The sequence below is a fragment of the Zea mays genome, chromosome 9 (assembly GCF_902167145.1).
Source record: "Zea mays cultivar B73 chromosome 9, Zm-B73-REFERENCE-NAM-5.0, whole genome shotgun sequence".
NCBI classification, from domain to species: Eukaryota; Viridiplantae; Streptophyta; class Magnoliopsida; order Poales; family Poaceae; genus Zea; species Zea mays.
Window position 1 is genome coordinate 162,059,272 of NC_050104.1, and position 17,451 is coordinate 162,076,722.

The following is a 17,451-nucleotide window of genomic DNA, read 5'->3' on the forward strand; positions in this document are numbered from 1 at the left end:
GACCGTCCGGCCTCAGGGCCGGACCGTCCGCGCTCAATTTTGGTTCGAACAACTGTTATTGTCTTGTGAAAGGTTAAGAAATGAGAAATCGACGGACACTTCTCCTATTCTGTATTCTACCTTCTTCTTCCTTCTACGTCACTCCTGGCTCAGCGTTACTGGACGCTGACAAATTGTGATTCTACTTCTAGTTAAGGAGTCTTTGGACTACATTCGGTAGCAAAGAGTTTTTAACACGATATCAACACCTTCGCTCTTGTAATCTATGAGTTCAAGGAGCAGTTAAAAAGTAAATTCACTCGACGGTAAGAAGTTTCTGTATTTTTAGACCCTCTCTTTCGTTCGGGCATGAACAACACAGATGCATGCATAGAAAACAAAAGAAAAACATCTCTTCAACATATTTGATCGTCGTCTTGAAGTCGAATGAGATGCAAAACAACCAGAAAAGAAGAAAATGTTGCATTCATCTGTCATCGGATTGTGACTTCTTCTAGGTCCATGGACCATGGCAAATGGCGCTGCAGCATGAAAAGAATATTGAGATATAAATGTATAGGGATAGGAGCGAGCACACACATGGGTCCTGAGTAGAGATGTCAATGGGGAATTCCCCACCGCGTTATAGCATCCTAGACCCATCCCCATCATATTTGACTCATCCCCATACCCATCCTCATACCCATCATGGGTGCAAAACTCATTCCATACATATCCCCATTCGGGTTTCGGGTCCCCAATGGGTCCCCATCCCCAATTAAGAGATAATTAGGTACTAACAACTAGTATAACACATCCAGATTTCATACATCACCACATCAGCAAGCACTCATCCATGAACCATGATCCATTCATCCATCCATCAAAAAAGAAATCAGTACTTCGGGACCAATAGAAGAAAGGGAGAAATGAATTATCCTTACCTTCCTTCGTCACCATCCGAGTTCGTTGGCGCCTGAGAATCCATGGTCGTCACCGTCGTCCTAGGCTCCTAGCAGTCGGCGTAGTGTATGGTTGGTTATTTTAGGGTTTTGTTTTTTTGCTAGTCTGCTAGTTGCCTTGTTGGGCTAGGACCTGGGGTTTGGTGCTTTGTCGTGCTGGGCTTGGTGGCCGGCTCGGCATCAACTCATTCATACAAACATGATAGGTGTACACGTATGAATACCCATGGGTAACCGGGTTCGGGTTATTGCTTCCCAAACCCATACCCGTTTACCCAATGGGTGGAGATTTTGTCCCATATCCATACCTATGGGGATATTTTTTGTCCCATACCCATACCCTAATAGGGGAATTCCCCACGGGTTAGCGGGTATCGGGTCCCATTGACATCTCTAGTCCTTAGTTCCGACGCCGCTGTTGCTGCCTCGTAGGCGAGCATGCCGTCCATAGCCATCGAGAGAGCAGGCGCGAGCGCACAGGAGCGACCCCGCTGCCACGCACACAAGAGCGCAGGCCGCGCCGACGCGAGCAGGCGCGCGGGAAGGCCCTGCCACCACTGCAAACGAGTCACCCTGCCGGCATAGCAACGAATAGACTCGAACACATGGACTCAACCAGTCAACCCCATCGCTGCCACATAGGCGTGCGCGGTGGATGGCTGATGCCACAACCACACCATCGCGTAGTCTGGCGCCGAAGCATCGCCCCGGTGGCTGGCGACCATGTGCGCCACCGCAGCCCACCCCAAAAACCGGAAGCGCGTGGGCACCGTTACAGCGCCACTCACTAGGCAGCGCCGCCGCCGACTCCCTGGGAGCACGCACGCGTCGCCACCCCTTCACATCCAAGTATCCAACAGAAAAGGGGCGGGGAGAGAGAAAGGAAAATAAAAAAGATAAGGTTTGAAAACCCTAAAAACTCTAGAATGGACAAATGGGTCTCTTTGGACCAAAATTTGTAGACCCTGTATAAACTATTTGTTTTTTTATTTTAATCTTGAATCATAAAAAAGAGTTCAATAATAACCATAAAATTGCCGAAAATGACGAGAAATATTTCCATGTAGTAATTGGGTTCAGAATTATTCCCTATTTATATATTTGTATATTGCACTATTTAGCACGTAGTTATAATTTGTTTCTTAAGCATTTGAATTATATTACTGTGTACATTTGTTATGTTTATCCATAGGAGTATAGTGCAACAATAAATTACAAGAGGTAATTTTCCTCATTCTATAGATGTATATTTATCCAAATAACATTTTTTAAGAAAAATGAATGAAGACCTAGATCATTTTTTACATTTACAAGAAGTAAATCATAAAGCACATTATGGAAAGGCATACAATGGATATCACATGAAGTATTACACGTCGTATTTTGTGCATGCGACATGGAGCACACCACATGTTGTGCATATTACTAAAAAGTGTGTTACATTGTAATGACTCGAAACTCTCATCCTATCTTGACAATGACACCCTTTAGAAGTTTGAGGATATTTCAACCTCTTAAACCGGTGGCATGAGCGTAAACTAACCTTTATTGTTCTCTCAATCTTAGCTAGAGATGTTATTTCAGTTCATGTTTCAACTGTATCTTCAGAGTCTGCTTTTAGGCTTTGTGGCAGGATCATCGAGGAACAACAGCGGCCCTAGCTCCAGAGATGGTTGGGATGCTCCTTTGCATTAAGGATTAGGAGCTAGGCTGCTCAACACTCTGCCGAGGATAAAGAGTTAGAAGATGCATTTGAAGGACTCTATCTTGTTGAGGAGCAAACTTATGTATCATGTATACTTTCATGTTTCATCTATGTAATCTTTAGTACCCAACAATGAAGAATATTTAAGAGCTTGGACTGTACAATTTTTCCTTTTTAGGGTTTTCTTACGAGGTATGAGTTTTTACGAAGAAAGATTTTTAATGAGGCGGTCATTGCACAAACAACTCATTTAAGTTTAAATTCTTTTGATTTTTGTGTGTTCGTTGGTTTCTGTGTGTGTGGTATGTGGTTACAACCGATTGTTGCCCGCTGAGAGTATTGTTTGTACAGGTATTGGATCAAATGAGTAATAATGTAATATAATTAAAGGGTTGTTTGGTTAGAGGGACTAAACATTAATCTCTAGTTTTTAGTCTCATTTAGTCCCTCTTTTGCCAAACACTAGGACTAAAATATGGACTAAAATGATTTAGTCTTTAGTCCTTCCCATAGGTGCTAAAAGAGACTAAAAGCCCACATGAGTGTATTCCAAGGGTATTTGAGTCTTTGGACAATGTATTTAATGACTTTAGAATCTATTTAGTCCCTAGAACCAAACAAGTAGAGACTAAAGTTTAATCCTAAGATTAAAGTTTAGTCCTAAGACTAATTGAAACCAAACATGGCCTAAGTTCCTGCAGCTGTGCGGACCGTATCCAAACTGGTGCTCAAGTTTTGAATCCGACGAGCACGAGGCCGGTCACAATGGCTTTGGCTAGAAGGTGGGCACCATCCCTGGCGCTCCTGCGTAGCTTTGTCCCATACAAGCGCTCGTAGCTTCTACAACATGCGGGAAAGAAGGTGGTGGTCTGGTATGAATAGTTGAATGGCAAAAAATGAATCTTTCTGTCGTCTGCTTTTGAATCAATCACGATTTGTGTGCAGCATTGCGAATGCAGAAGATATGGAACAGTCACGGCAGGAGGAAATGGTGGGACGCTTGGGTAAGTGAAGAATGGAGAGTATGTGGCCGAGGAGCGGGTGGAAGGAGAAGCAGTGGAGGAACCCGCCGGCGACGCAGGTACCGAATAATTGTCGGGTAGTTTGTCTGATGATATTAATTGTTCAATCATTCAACAAACACATAAATTAAGCAATACATAATCATGTATATGATAGATCAAATGTATAAAAGGAAATCGAAAAAATTAACATCATGCATTTCAAAGTTACTAATCATAAGGACATTGTGGAACCAACACCACAATATTAAAAAAATCATAAAATATTATAGTTTCACTAAAAAATTGCAAATAAGTTACAAAAACTACTAAACATTTTATATGGAGATAACTCAAGTCCTCATATGAAAATGATAAAATAAAGTATCGATTATGTTGAAACTTATATACTACAGTGATTTTACATGTAACTCATACAAATAAGTGAAAATAAAATGCAAGAAACACGGGCATCTTATGGATCTTATGGTCCAAACATTTTTATGATTATATATGGACATATGTTCTGCCTCCGTAAAATTTCGTTATTTTTTAGGCTATTTATGTATTGTTAATTTCTTGTCGTAGAAAATTATTAGAATACAATTAAACCATAAAATATTATAGCGTCGACCGGAAATTGCAAATAAGTTACCAATACTAATAAATAGTCTATAAAAAGGTAACATTAAGTTCCCAGATGGACATAACCTTAAGCCCCTCACATAAAAATGATAAAGTCTATTAATTTGATATAAACTTGAACATTATTTCAATGATTTTGGCCTAAAGATGTGTTTAAACAAAAAATTAAAGTACTACAAAGTTATAGATCTCTTTGAGCTCTACAATTTTTATATAAATTTTATCTTCATCCGATTTCATATGTAAAAGTTATCATTTTATAACTATATTATGCAGGAAAAGAAAAAATCGGGTACCCGTATCCGACCCGAACAGGGTATTTAACGGGTAGTCCTCGATCCGTATCCGAAGCTGCACTATCCGGATATTACCCGTATCCGTCCCAAATATAAAAATATTCGAACCCGTATATGAAAAAACGGGTATTTGCACTATCCGTATCCGATATCCGACGGGTATACCCGACCCGTTTTCACCCCTAGGACCTCGACTACTCGACAACTATGTGCACGGTGCACCCGAATGCGCTTGAGAGGAGCAGTACAATGTGCTCCCGCGCCTCATAATGAAGCGTGACCGATGCAATTGTCACGGTCGCGCACGCCACTTGCCCTCGCAGCGGGCCGCGAAGGCAAGGCAGAGAGAAACAGAAGCGGCCCTCTTAGCCTACCTTGTCATGTTGTTTCCACAACATCGCATGGCACAATTCGTTTCTGTGGTGGCCCAAGCGTCCGAACGACGCACACAACAACTTGTTTCCTCGCGCGACCTGCTTGACACTCGTAATCAACGACCACACTTGCATTTGTCGTCGCTGCGACGTCGCGTGGGTAGGGATGTCAATGGGTCGGTGTTTGGGCCGAGTGGAGCAAAAACCCAACTACGACCGCACCCGTGAATGCTACCGAAACCCACCCGCGACCGCACCCACGGGTGTAATTCCAAACTCACACCCGAACCTGTCGGGTTTTCGATCACACCGTCCGCTTGTTTTAGCGAGTACAATTTTTCACAATATTTTAACAATAAGCAATTAAGTAGCAGAAATAGTTGAGTTGTATGTATGAATTTTAAGCCTTTTCACGTTGAGTAGCAACAAGACATTTTATGAATCATTAGCCAAGTTATTATTCAAAATAATTATCATTGTATCTTAATTATTTATGTGCAAAACAAAGAATGAACTAAAATTCGTGTCAGGTGTGGGTCACACGCGGTTTAAGATAGAAACTCGTATCCCACACCTGCCAAACTTCTAGTCAGAATGTGGGACCGGTACCCGCGTCCATCAGATTAGATACCTGTCAGGTATCGAGTTTGCAAGTTAAAATTGTCGTCCCTGCGCGTGGGGTATTCTCTGCTGATCTCCTCTGCTTATGCGCGGACGACGACACCCCGTTCTCGTAGGAGTAGAGATGGCAATGGGTAAAAACCTGCTGGGTATTACTTGCCCAAACCCATACCCACGAAGAAATAATATAAAATTTTGCCCAAACTCATACCCATGCGGGTTTCGGGTACCCGACGGGTTTCCCATACCCACTAACATCAACATAAAAAATAATTCATCATGTAAATGACAATCAATACATTAATAAGCTAGCATAAAAGAAACAAGTGATAACTAATTTTAGCTTAAAATTTGTTACATTAAGTTTATTTCAATTAGAACATATTCAATTAATAATATTATGAGACATATTTGTAAGAATTGTTGATTTTAAGGCGAGTTTTAAAAACCCATGGGTTTGCGGGTATGTGTAGTGGAAGAACAAAACCATGCCCACGTACCCGTTGGGTTTCCATTTGAACCCATTAACAAACCCATAAGTAGAGAAATTGACCCAAACCTATACCCTAATAGAGCAAAACCCCACCGAGTTTCGGGTAGCGGGTACCCATTGCCATCTCTACGTAGGAGGGATTGGTGAAAACCTTGTTCCAGCGGTCGAGCCGTCCGATCGGGTGGTCCGGAGGATCGGACGGGCGAGCACCGGTGCGCGAGCCCGGCGGTGATGCCAATGATTGGGCTCGCACCCGGGCGGGAGCTTTGACCGCCGGAAAAAAACTCCGGCTGGATCTCTTTTGCACATTGGACCCCAACAACTCGAGTAAACTTCCACCAAGGCCTCTATCCATGTTTGAATGTTTTTTGTCCACGACCATGCACAAGTTAGTTTTGAAAAATTGAGCCTGATTCGAGGATATAAAAAAGACCAGGGAGTCGAATGCACATCTTTGCCATTTTGGCAACCATTACCAACAACCGGAGGAGAGAGAACTCGAGTCACAAAGCTAAAAAAAGCACCGAGAAATCTAGTGGTGCAGCGACCGAGCGAACCCTCCCCTTCCTCCGCCTCCCATTCCCAAAATTTTCACCGCACGCCTCTCGCTCTCCTCGGCTAACCGCGACGACGACCCCCGAAGCTTCGCGAAGCTTCCTGGGCCTCCCCCCGCGGCCGCCCCTCCCTAGATCGCCGCCTCTGGCAGCGGCGAGGCTGCATCGCGAGGGCGGTGGAGGCTGGAGGAGCCGGGCCACGGGGTCGACGAAGGCGAGACTAGGGTTTGGGTTTGGTGTCCAGCTGCATCGGTCGGCGCCCTGTGAGGGAGAAGGATGCATATGATGCGGCGGCTCAAGAGCATCGCCTCCGGCCGCTCGTCCGTCTCCGATCCGGTGAGAGCTCCATTTCCCCGCCCATTCCCCACCGCGATTGGTGGCCCGGGCGCTCGCATTGGCTGTTTAATGGCGCTAGCTAACGTTTGGGTTCGTTTTGTTGGGGATTATCTCGGTCGTCTGTTGCGGCAGCGTTTGTTCGTTCTGTTTGCTTGCTTGCCCCCCCCCTTACAAACACTAAAGCGTTGCACGGCCTGTTGCCTCATCAGGTAGCAAGCGCTTTATTATGCTTTAGTCGATTTGGCATTTGGCTCCTTGCCCTTTAAAGGCGACATCTTGTTTGTTTTTGCTCAAGTTTTCATTTTTTTCCAGTTGGTCTAATAGATGTGGTTTTGGCTGTAATGCGTTAGCAATGTGAGCTTCATAGGCTCATGTAGAACATGGTAGTAGCCTGTTGACCGAGACTCTACTAGTAAAGGATAATGACAGGTTCTGGTCAGTCTATTGGTTCAAAAAAAAGTTCATTCGGGAAGGATTTAACCTATGGATTAGTCAGGAAATGGCTCCCGTTCACAAAAAAAGAAGAAGAAGGACATGGGTAATGAGGGTTGTTACATTGAAGAAGCTCTGCCTTTTCTTTTTCCTATAAATGCTAAGGAGTTACAAAACAAATAACCATTTCTCGTTGTCTATTGTTAGGGTGGTGACTCTGGCTCCAAAAGGCCAAAATTTGAGCAGGATGGAGCAGGGGATATTGTTATTGAGCCACACTTAACTGAGGCCAAGCCTGTCCGGATAGACCAAGAATCATCATCATCATCTAATAGGGATGCTGAGGCAAGCACATCTACTAGCATGAAGCCTGTTAAAACTGAAGAACCAGTAGCAGATCTTCTTCCCAAAGAATTGAATGATATGACAATTAGTGACGATAAAGCTGATGACCATAATGATAAGGTTATTTCAGTCTCATTGATTCATTGATCGCTGAGCACATACCATTTCTGTTTTTGGTAGTCATGCCTTGTGTTCTCTGGCTACAGGAAGGTGAAGGTGTTACTCTTGATGGGAATGGAGCCGAGACAGGACAGATAATTGTGACAACAATAGGAGGTCATAATGGGAAGCCAAAGCAGGTAATATATTAACCCATATCTTGCTAGCATTGAATACAAAAAATCATGAATGACTTAGGTGAAGCAACCCAGTTTTTATTTACTAGCTAGGAGAGGCTAGCAGCTAGCTTCTTGGTTTTTAAGAAACTGTGAATCCAATTTCTATAAACTGAGGCATAAACTGGTATGTTTGGAACCACCTCAGTTTCCGTAAACCAGTTTCTTAAAAACTGGGTGGTTCCAAATAATCCCTTAATAATTAATAAAGGTTTATTAAGTCATTCCAGGGTAGTTAATCGCCACCTTGGGTGATGAATAGCGCTGCCATACACACACACACGCACGACTCTGTGAATTGTTATTGGATATTCTTTATGTGATGGCTGCAAACTTTTGCTCTTTAGTTTTCCTTCGAATTTATTGCCCTACATATTTTGTTTTAGAACATCCTGTGAAACTCGAACTGGAAATCATTGATCTTGTTTCTAATGGTCATACAGAAGGTCTCATACATGGCGGAACGGGTTGTTGGTACTGGTTCGTTTGGTATAGTTTTCCAGGTACGCCATTTGCCATCTTTGGCCTCATATAACACTTAGTCACTTATTTCTAGAAATGGAAGATAACAATGCTGGGGCTGAAGTCTTGAACTTATCTTGTATAACAGGCAAAATGCTTGGAAACTGGTGAGACGGTGGCGATAAAAAAGGTGTTACAAGATAAGCGCTACAAGAATAGAGAGCTCCAGACTATGCAGTTGCTTGACCACCCAAATGTAGTTCAGCTGAAGCATCACTTCTTTTCAACAACTCAAAGGGGAGAAGTTTACCTCAACCTAGTACTTGAATTCGTATCTGAGACAGTTTATCGTGTTGCCAAATACTACAACCGGATGAACCAGCGTGTACCCATATTATATGTTAAGTTATATGCATATCAGGTTTGTGATGATGTTCTGCTTCATTCCAGATTCCACCTATCAGATTTTTTTTTTCAAGAAGTTTAGATTCATTGGTTGGTATGGAATGAACATTAGGAATGATCGGTTATTCCTTCTTGTCCAGATGTGCCGTGCCCTTGCTTACATCCATCGTGTTGTCGGTGTGTGTCACCGTGATATTAAACCTCAAAATCTACTGGTAAGTTCCCATATGCACTTCTCGAGGAGTTTGAGTGGTTGTTAGTGTTTTGAGTATTCTGTTATTTTCTTTTTGGATCATTTTGATATCTTGCTTAATGTGTCTGCTAAGATCTTTGGAGTATTTTTTTTGTTCTGTTTTATGCTAACTGATGAACATGTTTCTTATTGCATCTTGATTAACCTTCCAGGTCAATCCTCATACACATCAACTTAAGATTTGCGATTTTGGGAGCGCTAAAAAATTGGTACACTTCTCTCTTTTAGTTTGTTCCTGTTGAATATCTTCATGGATTTAATAAAGTAAAATATCCATTTCAGGTCCCTGGTGAGCCTAACATATCGTACATTTGCTCGCGGTATTATAGGGCTCCTGAACTAATATTTGGAGCTACGGAGTATACCACTGCAATCGATATCTGGTCTGTTGGCTGTGTAGTGGCTGAGCTTCTGATTGGTCAGGTATAGGATCTCAATCCTACAGGTTTACCTTGCTTCCAGCTGATTATTATGCCAATTGCTAACCATTTTCTGAGAGGGAAGCAATTTTGTTTTACCATTGTAAAATCTGTCTTTTTTGGGCCAATTATATAAATTACAAAATTGCATTTTTGGATTTTATGGACATTATGATTTGATCAACTCCCAGTTAATTGAGACACTTGCTATCTGCTGACAAAATATTGTTGATGTCCACTGGGCCCCCCCCAATTGCAGCCTTTGTTTCCTGGTGAAAGTGGTGTTGATCAACTGGTGGAAATCATAAAGGTTTGCATCTGCTATCAAATGCCATGAAACCACTGGTGATACTTTGTAGACTAATGTTTTTCTTTCCCTTTTGATCCAAGATTTTGGGTACTCCAACAAGAGAGGAAATCAGGTGCATGAATCCAAATTATTCTGAATTCAAGTTCCCTCAGATAAAAGCCCATCCATGGCACAAGGTTAGGGATCTCTAATCTCTGTGGTGTTTTTTCATTTCAGCTGTAATGAGTTGACAAGCTCACCTAAGTTTGATTCTCGTGTAGCTTTTTGGTAAGCGCATGCCACCTGAAGCTGTTGATCTCGTGTCAAGGCTACTTCAGTACTCACCAAACCTGCGCTGCACTGCTGTAAGAACAAATTTGAGATTGTAACTGATGAACTAGTGAATCCAAATTAGTATAGACATGTCGCTATTGATACTAAGCTCTTATGTTTCCCTTCAGTTAAACCAGTTTTATGGCAGTTGTTATAAGAAGCAGACCATGTTAACATGAGTCGGCGGCCTTTCTATGTTTGGACAAGTCTGAGAGCCTTGCAACTCGGTAGTTTCTGATCAAAAGATATTTAATTATATTTTCAGGTTGATGCTTGTGCCCATCCATTCTTTGATGAGCTGCGGGACCCCAAGGTCTGCTTGCCAAGTGGACGACCGCTGCCAGCGCTGTTCGACTTCACAGCAGCCGGTAACTTTTCAATATACACTTAATGGATGTTGATGTTTCATTGTACTCCTCTCTTAAAACGACATCTGGGACTGGGATGCAGAACTCGAAGGGCTCCCAATCGAGCTTGTCCATCGGATCGTTCCTGAACACATGAGGAAGTGAACCGGTGGTGGACGTGCTGGAGAGATCCCTGTTTCGTGAGGGCATGCTATGGAGGAGCGATGTAGCTAGCGAACGCCTTGCTAGATGTAAAGAGGGCTGAAAGTTCCTTGATTGGGCGTGTCACCAAGGTGACCCTAGAGGGCAGGCAAACCTTACGTTTGCTTGTTGCCCATGGTGGAAATCGGCTTGTACCTTTCGCAATCGCATCTTGTGTATCGACGATGACTTAGGGGCTGCTGTTGTATTGTCAGGTTCATGCTGAACAAGAGAATTCAGAGTGCTGTGCTGTGCTTGCTTCGTTAGCTGGAGATCCCAGGATGTCAGTTTTGATCTGCTTGCGCGTGGTTTACTATAATAATAACGTCATCAACGACACTTACAAAGCCGTATTGGGTTGTCCATGGAGCTAGATCTTTGATTACAATCGGCTCATCATTGTTTGTGATAGAGACCTCTATGGAGCTGATTGCAACAAACACCAAAGGATTGGCCTTTGGTGTGGGAGTAATGGGACTTTCTTCTCTCTCTCTCTCTCTCTCTCTCTCTTCGTAGGCACATGAACTTGTTGTAAAAATTGGTTTATATTCTGAAAAAGAATGTTATAATAATATCACTATGTGCCAGAAGAACTTTCATTTTACAGATGCCTGTTGGCAGCATAATTTTACAAAAGAAACAAGAGGAACAAAGAACAAAAGCTAAATGACACACCTATCATGAGTTCAGAGCTCATGATCAAATAATAATCCTGTACTTGGTTGATGCTACGCTACCAGGGCGGCTGATGAACCGAAGAGTGTCCGTAGAACGGTGTCCCCGAGGCCAGGGACGGCGGACAGGAAGTGTCCGGTGCCGGGGAGCTCGTGGTAGTTGACCCACGCGAGGGTTCCGGCGACGTGGCGCTGAAGGACGACCGGCACGAGGCCGTCCTCGTCGCCCTGCCACAGGTGCACGGGGCAGGGCGGCTCCGGCAGGTCCATGGGGTCGAACTCCCACCTGCCGAACATGACGGCCATGTCGCGGTGGTAGGACTCGTGCACGCCCTGCTGTGTGGCCGCCTCCCGCTTCCGCCGGAGCGTGCCGTCGGCGGCGAGCGCGCGGCGGACCTCGGCGTCGCGCCCGTTGGGGAGGTGGGTGGTGTTGTCGACGACGGTGGAGGTGGGTAGCCAGCGCTGGGCCATCCACCAGTGGAGGAGCCCGGGCGCGTGGTGCGCCACGCGCAGCGCCCACTGGTCCCCGCGCGCCTGCCGCGCGTACGCCTCCGCCGCCGGGCCCGCGGGGAGCCCGGGCCACCAGTAGTTGACCACGGGCGCCAGCATGGCGGCGCCCGCCAGCCTGTGCGGGATGTAGCGGAGCGCGCTCCACATGGCGTGGCAGCCGAGGGAGACGCCCACGGCGTAGAACCTGTCGCCCAGGCCCAGCGCGTCGGCCAGCTCCTCCATGTCCAGCGCCGCGCTCCGCACGGAGCGGCAAGGGTTCGGGTCGCTCTCGCCGTAGCCGGCGCGGTCGAAGCCCACCATGTACACGCCTAGCTCCTCCGCAACTTCCTGAAAGAGAGAGGCTTTGTTCAGCAGGCTGCACGGTGAAATCAATCAAACGATAGTACTAGATTCGTTGTTCTGACTTAATCGTTCTTGTTTTAGTGACGTTATGCTGTAATCGTTGTGAAATTTGTTCAATGTCGGCTGTTGACGGAAAGAGACAGAATTGTTCCTCCGAACGGCTAACCTGCGAGGCGCGAGCCGGCGAAGCCGTGCGAGAAGATGATCCTGTAGCGCGCCACCTCCTTGGGCACGCCGGACTCCTCGTAGGCCAGGTGGCGGCCGTCGCGCAGGCGCACCCGGCGCACCGTAACGGGCGGCCCCCCGGGCGCCCCGCACACCCGCGGTGGCGGTAGCGCGGCCCGGCAGAGCCACTCGCCCAGCTGCCCCACCAGCCCGGCTTCGTCGCGCTTGCCGCCGCAGCCGAGCGCCTGCGTGGACGCCCACAGCAGCCGCTCCATGGTCATGGTCTGGTCCGAGTGCCTGAGTTGGTCATGGTGGTGTTATTTATCGGGGCTGCTTTCCCACCAAAATGGCTAAAATACAAAAAAGTTAGGACCCACGACTTTGCTTGTTTAGCTGTTTGGTGCACCCTTCCCCACCAATTGCACATGTACTCGAAAGGGAAGGCTGCTCTAAGGGTGTCGGGGACCATAATTATGGATACTCCTAAGACTCTTAACTCGGCTGGTAATCACCATCAGCACAAAGTTGCAGAGGACTGATGGGCGCAATTCAGGTCAAGGCTCCGTCCACTCAAGGGACACGATCTCGCCTCGCCCGAGCCCAGCCTCGGGCAGGAACAGTAGACCCAGGCAGATTCACGCCTCGCCCGAGGGCCTCCTCAAGCAACAGGCGCACCCTCAACTCGCCCGAGGCCCAGTTCGGGCAGGCTTCGCAGTGAAGCAACCTTGGCCAGATCGCCTCGCCAACCGACCGTATCGCATGAGCATTCAATGCAAGGATCGTCTGACACCTTATCCTGACACGCGTTCCTTAGTCGACAGGGCCGAAGTGACCGCAGTCATTTCGCCCCTCCACTGACTGACCTGACAGGGAAACAGCGCCGCCTGCCCTGCTCCGACTGATGTGCCACCCGCCAGGGTGAGGCTGACAGCAGCCGAATCCAGCCTCAGGCGCCATAGGAAGCTCCGCCTCGCCCGACCCCAGGGCTCGGACTCAACCTCGACCCCGGAAGACGGTCTCCGCCTCGCCCGACCCCTGGGCTCGGACTCAACCTCGACCCCGGAAGACGGTCTCCGCCTCGCCCGACCCCAGGGCTCGGACTCAACCTCGACCTCGGAGGAGTCACCGCCTCGCCCGACCTTGGGCTCGGACCGACCACGTCACAGGGGGGGTACATCATTACCCTACCCCTAGCTAGCTCAGACTACGGGAAACAAGACCGGCGTCCCATCTGGCTCGCCCCGGTAAACAAGTAATGATGGCACCCCGCGTGCTCCATGACGACGGCGGTTCTCAGCCCCCTACGGAAGCAAGGAGACGTCAGCAAGGACCCGACAGCTCCGACAGCTGTGCTTCTACAGGGTATAAGCGCTCCTCCGACGGCCACGACATCACATGAACAGGGCACCAACACCTCTCCGACAGCCACGTCGGCATGTACATAGGGCTCTGGCTCCTCTTTGCTAGACACGTTAGCACGTTGCTACACCCCCATTGTACACCTGGGCCTCCTCCTTACATCTATAAAAGGAAGGTCCAGGGCACTCGTACGGGAAGGTGGCCGCGCGGGAGAACGGGCTGACGGACAGGCTCTCTCTCTCTCTCTCTCTCTCTCTCTATCCCTCGCGAACGCTTGTAACCCCCTACTGCAAGCGCATCCGCCCTGGGCGCAGGATAACACGAAGCCGCGGTTTTCCCCCTTGTGTTCTATCTCGCGCCGACCCATCTGGGCTGGGACACGTAGTGACAATTTACTCGTCGGTCCAGGGACCCCCCGGGGTCGAAACGCCGACAGTTGGCGCGCCAGGTAGGGGCCTGCTGCGTGTTGACGAACAACTTCCCGTCAAGCTCCAGATGGGTAGTCTCCAGCAACCTCTCCAGCCCGGGACGATGCTCCGTTTCGGGAGTCTCGAGTTCATGTCCCTCGACGGCAGCTACGACATGGTACTCCTTCCTCCGCCGCGCGACGACGACAACGACGGCCGTCATCCCGCCCGACGGCGGCGGAATCGACGACGTCTTCCCCACGTGGCGGAAGAACGGCATCCGGGCTTGTCCTGTCACCTTCCCCGCCACAGGAGGAGGAGGCGGGGCAACCATGGCCAAGCAGGAGGCGACACCTCATTGGCTGTCGAGCGAGTCGACGACGCCGGCGCCCCAGAGGGGGACACGCCGGGCGTTGACCTCGCGTCTGAGACGAAGACGAGCGTCGTTTCCCCGCAACACGCCAACCCCAAGCAGACGGATGACGCCAGCACGCTCGCGAAGGACTTGCTGGGCGTTAGCCTCGTACCTGAGATAACGGTGTAGTCCGTCCCCGACGCGACTTCGTCACCATCCGTCGATCAAGAGGTACCGTCCGTTTTCCACCCCGTGCCTTTTAGATTCAGCTTCGACCCACCAAGCGACCCCGCTTCGGTGGACACTTTCATAAAGGCATATCCTAACCTTCCGGGGTACCATATGTGGTCAACCTGAGACCGACTGACGGCTGTCTCAACCTACGGGCCCCCGGGTTTCGAGGAAGATGACGAGCCCGACTCTAGTTGGGATTTCTCCGGGCTCGGTAACCCCAGTGCCATGCGGGACTTCATGACCGCATGTGACTACTGCCCCTCCGATTGCTCCGATGGTGGCCACAGCCTTGACGACGAGGACTGGGGCCCAAGTCACGAATGTTTCCACGTCGATCTAGGGGGTCTCGACGAAGGCAACCACCTTGGTATGCCGGAGGACGACGATCCCCCTAGGCCTGCACCTCGCGTTGACATCCTTCGGGAGCTAGCTGTGGTCCCAGTCCCTGCGAGGGGTCAGGACGCACAGCTCGAGCAAATCCGCGAGATGCAGGCCAGGCTCGACGAGGAAGCAGGACAACTTGTGCAGCTCCGGCAGAACATCGGGCAGGAGTGGGCAGGCCGAGCACCGACCGGAGAAGTGTATCATCTGGCCCAGGACGTCCAGCACCGCATCGCTGACGATGCCAGGGCAAGGCTGCCCCCGGTCTCCAGTGGTGTCGGCCAGAACCTGGCAGCAGCAGCAATACTACTCCGAGCGATGCCGGAACCATCCACCACCGAGGGGCGGCGTATCCAGGGAGAACTCAAGAATCTCCTGGAGGATGTCGCGGTCCGACGAGCCAAAAGCTCTGCCTCCCGAAGGCAGGGGTACCCCCCGGAGCATCGCGCCGCGACTTCCCGTTTCATGCGGGAAGCCTCGGTCCACAACGGGCACGCGCCGGACGCAACGCCTCCAGCCCCGGGTCGCCTCGGCAACGAGCACCACCGCCGCGACCGTCGAGCCCACCTCGACGAGAAAGTGCGTCGAGGCTACCACCCCAGGCGTGGGGGACGCTACGACAGCGGGGAGGATCGGAGCCCCTCGCCCGAACCACCTGGTCCGCAAGCTTTCAGCCGGGCCATACGACGGGCGTCGTTCCCGACCCGGTTCCGAACCCCGACTACCATCACCAAGTACTTGGGGGAAACAAGGCCGGAACTATGGCTCACGGACTATCGGGTGGCCTGCCAGCTGGGTGGAACGAACGATGACAACCTCATCATCCGCAACCTACCCCTGTTCCTCTCCGACGCCGCCCGGGCCTGGCTGGAGCATCTGCCTCCTGCGCAGATCTCCAACTGGGACGACCTGGTCAAAGCCTTCGCCGGAAACTTCCAGGGCACATACGTGTGCCCTGGGAACTCCTGGGATCTCCGAAGCTGCCACCAGCAGCCAGGAGAGTCCCTGCGGGACTACATCCGGCGATTTTCGAAGCAGCGCACCGAGCTGCCCAACATCACCGACTCAGATGTCATCGGCGCGTTCCTCGCCGGCACCACTTGCCGCGACCTGGTGAGCAAGCTGGGTCGCAAGACCCCCACCAGGGCGAGTGAGCTGATGGACATCGCCACCAAGTTCGCCTCTGGCCAGGAGGCGGTCGAGGCCATCTTCCGGAAGGACAAGAAACCTCAGGGACGCCAGTAGGAAGACGTCCCCGAGGCGTCCGCTCAGCGCGACACGAAGAAGAAGGGCAAGAAAAAGTCGCAAGCAAAACGCGACGCCGCCGACACAGATCTTGTCGCCGCCGCTGAGCACAGGAACCTCCGGAAGCCTCCCGGAGGGGCCAACCTGTTCGACAAGATGCTCAAGGAGTCGTGCCCCTATCATCGTGTTCCCGTCAAGCACACCCTTGAGGAGTGCGTCATGCTTCGGCGCTACTTCCACAAGGCCGGGCCCCCGACGGAAGGTGGTAGAGCCCACGACAATGACAAGAAGGAAGGCCACAAAGCAGAGGAGTTCCCCGAGGTCCACGACTGCTTCATGATCTACGGTGGGCAAGTGGCGAACGCCTCGGCTTGGCACCGCAAGCAGGAGCACCGTGAGGTCTGTTCGGTGAAGGTGGCGGTGCCAGTCTACCTAGACTGGTCCGATAAGCCCATCACCTTCGACCAAGCCGACCACCCCAACCGCATGCCAAGCCCAGGGAAGTACCCGCTCATTGTCGATCCTGTCATCGACAACGTCAGGCTTACCAAGGTCCTCATGGACGGAGGCAGCAGCCTCAACATCATCTACGCCGAGACCCTCGGGCTCTTGCAGATCGATCTGTCCACGATCCGGGCCGGTGCGGCGCTGAAAGTCGCATAGAGTGGGGGGTGAATAGGACGAAACTGAAATTCTCAAAAATAATCACAACTGCAAGCCGGGTTAGCGTTAGAAATATAATCGAGTCTGCGAGAGAGGGTGCAAAACAAATCGCAAGCAAATAAGAGGTGTGACACGCGGATTTGTTTTACCGAGGTTCGGTTCTTGCAAACCTACTCCCCGTTGAGGTGTCACAAAGACCGGGTCTCTTTCAACCCTTTCCCTCTCTCAAACGGTCCCTCGGACCGAGTGAGCTTTCTCTTCTCAATCACTTGGAACACAAAGTTCCTACAAGGACCACCACAAGATTGGTGTCTCTTGCCTTAATTACA

The 17,451-nt window shown here is 49.5% G+C and overlaps 2 protein-coding genes across 2 annotated transcripts; one reads left to right on the plus strand and one right to left on the minus strand.

The window, feature by feature from the left end:
* The first annotated feature begins 6,564 nt into the window (after nucleotides 1-6,564).
* Nucleotides 6,565-11,083, plus strand: LOC103639636 (shaggy-related protein kinase alpha). The gene is made up of 13 exons (XM_008662380.3): nucleotides 6,565-6,966; nucleotides 7,606-7,863; nucleotides 7,950-8,042; nucleotides 8,522-8,581; nucleotides 8,689-8,961; nucleotides 9,086-9,160; nucleotides 9,351-9,407; nucleotides 9,481-9,621; nucleotides 9,877-9,927; nucleotides 10,008-10,103; nucleotides 10,188-10,271; nucleotides 10,505-10,607; nucleotides 10,690-11,083. The coding sequence occupies exons 1-13, from the start codon at nucleotides 6,907-6,909 to the stop codon at nucleotides 10,749-10,751; spliced, it is 1,413 nt and encodes a 470-aa protein (XP_008660602.1). The 5' UTR covers nucleotides 6,565-6,906; the 3' UTR covers nucleotides 10,752-11,083.
* Nucleotides 11,084-11,313: 230 nt separating this feature from the next.
* On the minus strand, nucleotides 11,314-12,790 carry LOC103639635 (uncharacterized). Its single transcript, XM_008662379.4, has 2 exons — nucleotides 12,480-12,790; nucleotides 11,314-12,298 (listed from the first exon to the last, which is right to left on the minus strand). The coding sequence occupies exon 2, from the start codon at nucleotides 12,269-12,271 to the stop codon at nucleotides 11,516-11,518; it is 756 nt and encodes a 251-aa protein (XP_008660601.1). The 5' UTR covers nucleotides 12,272-12,298; nucleotides 12,480-12,790; the 3' UTR covers nucleotides 11,314-11,515.
* Nucleotides 12,791-17,451: the final 4,661 nt, after the last annotated feature.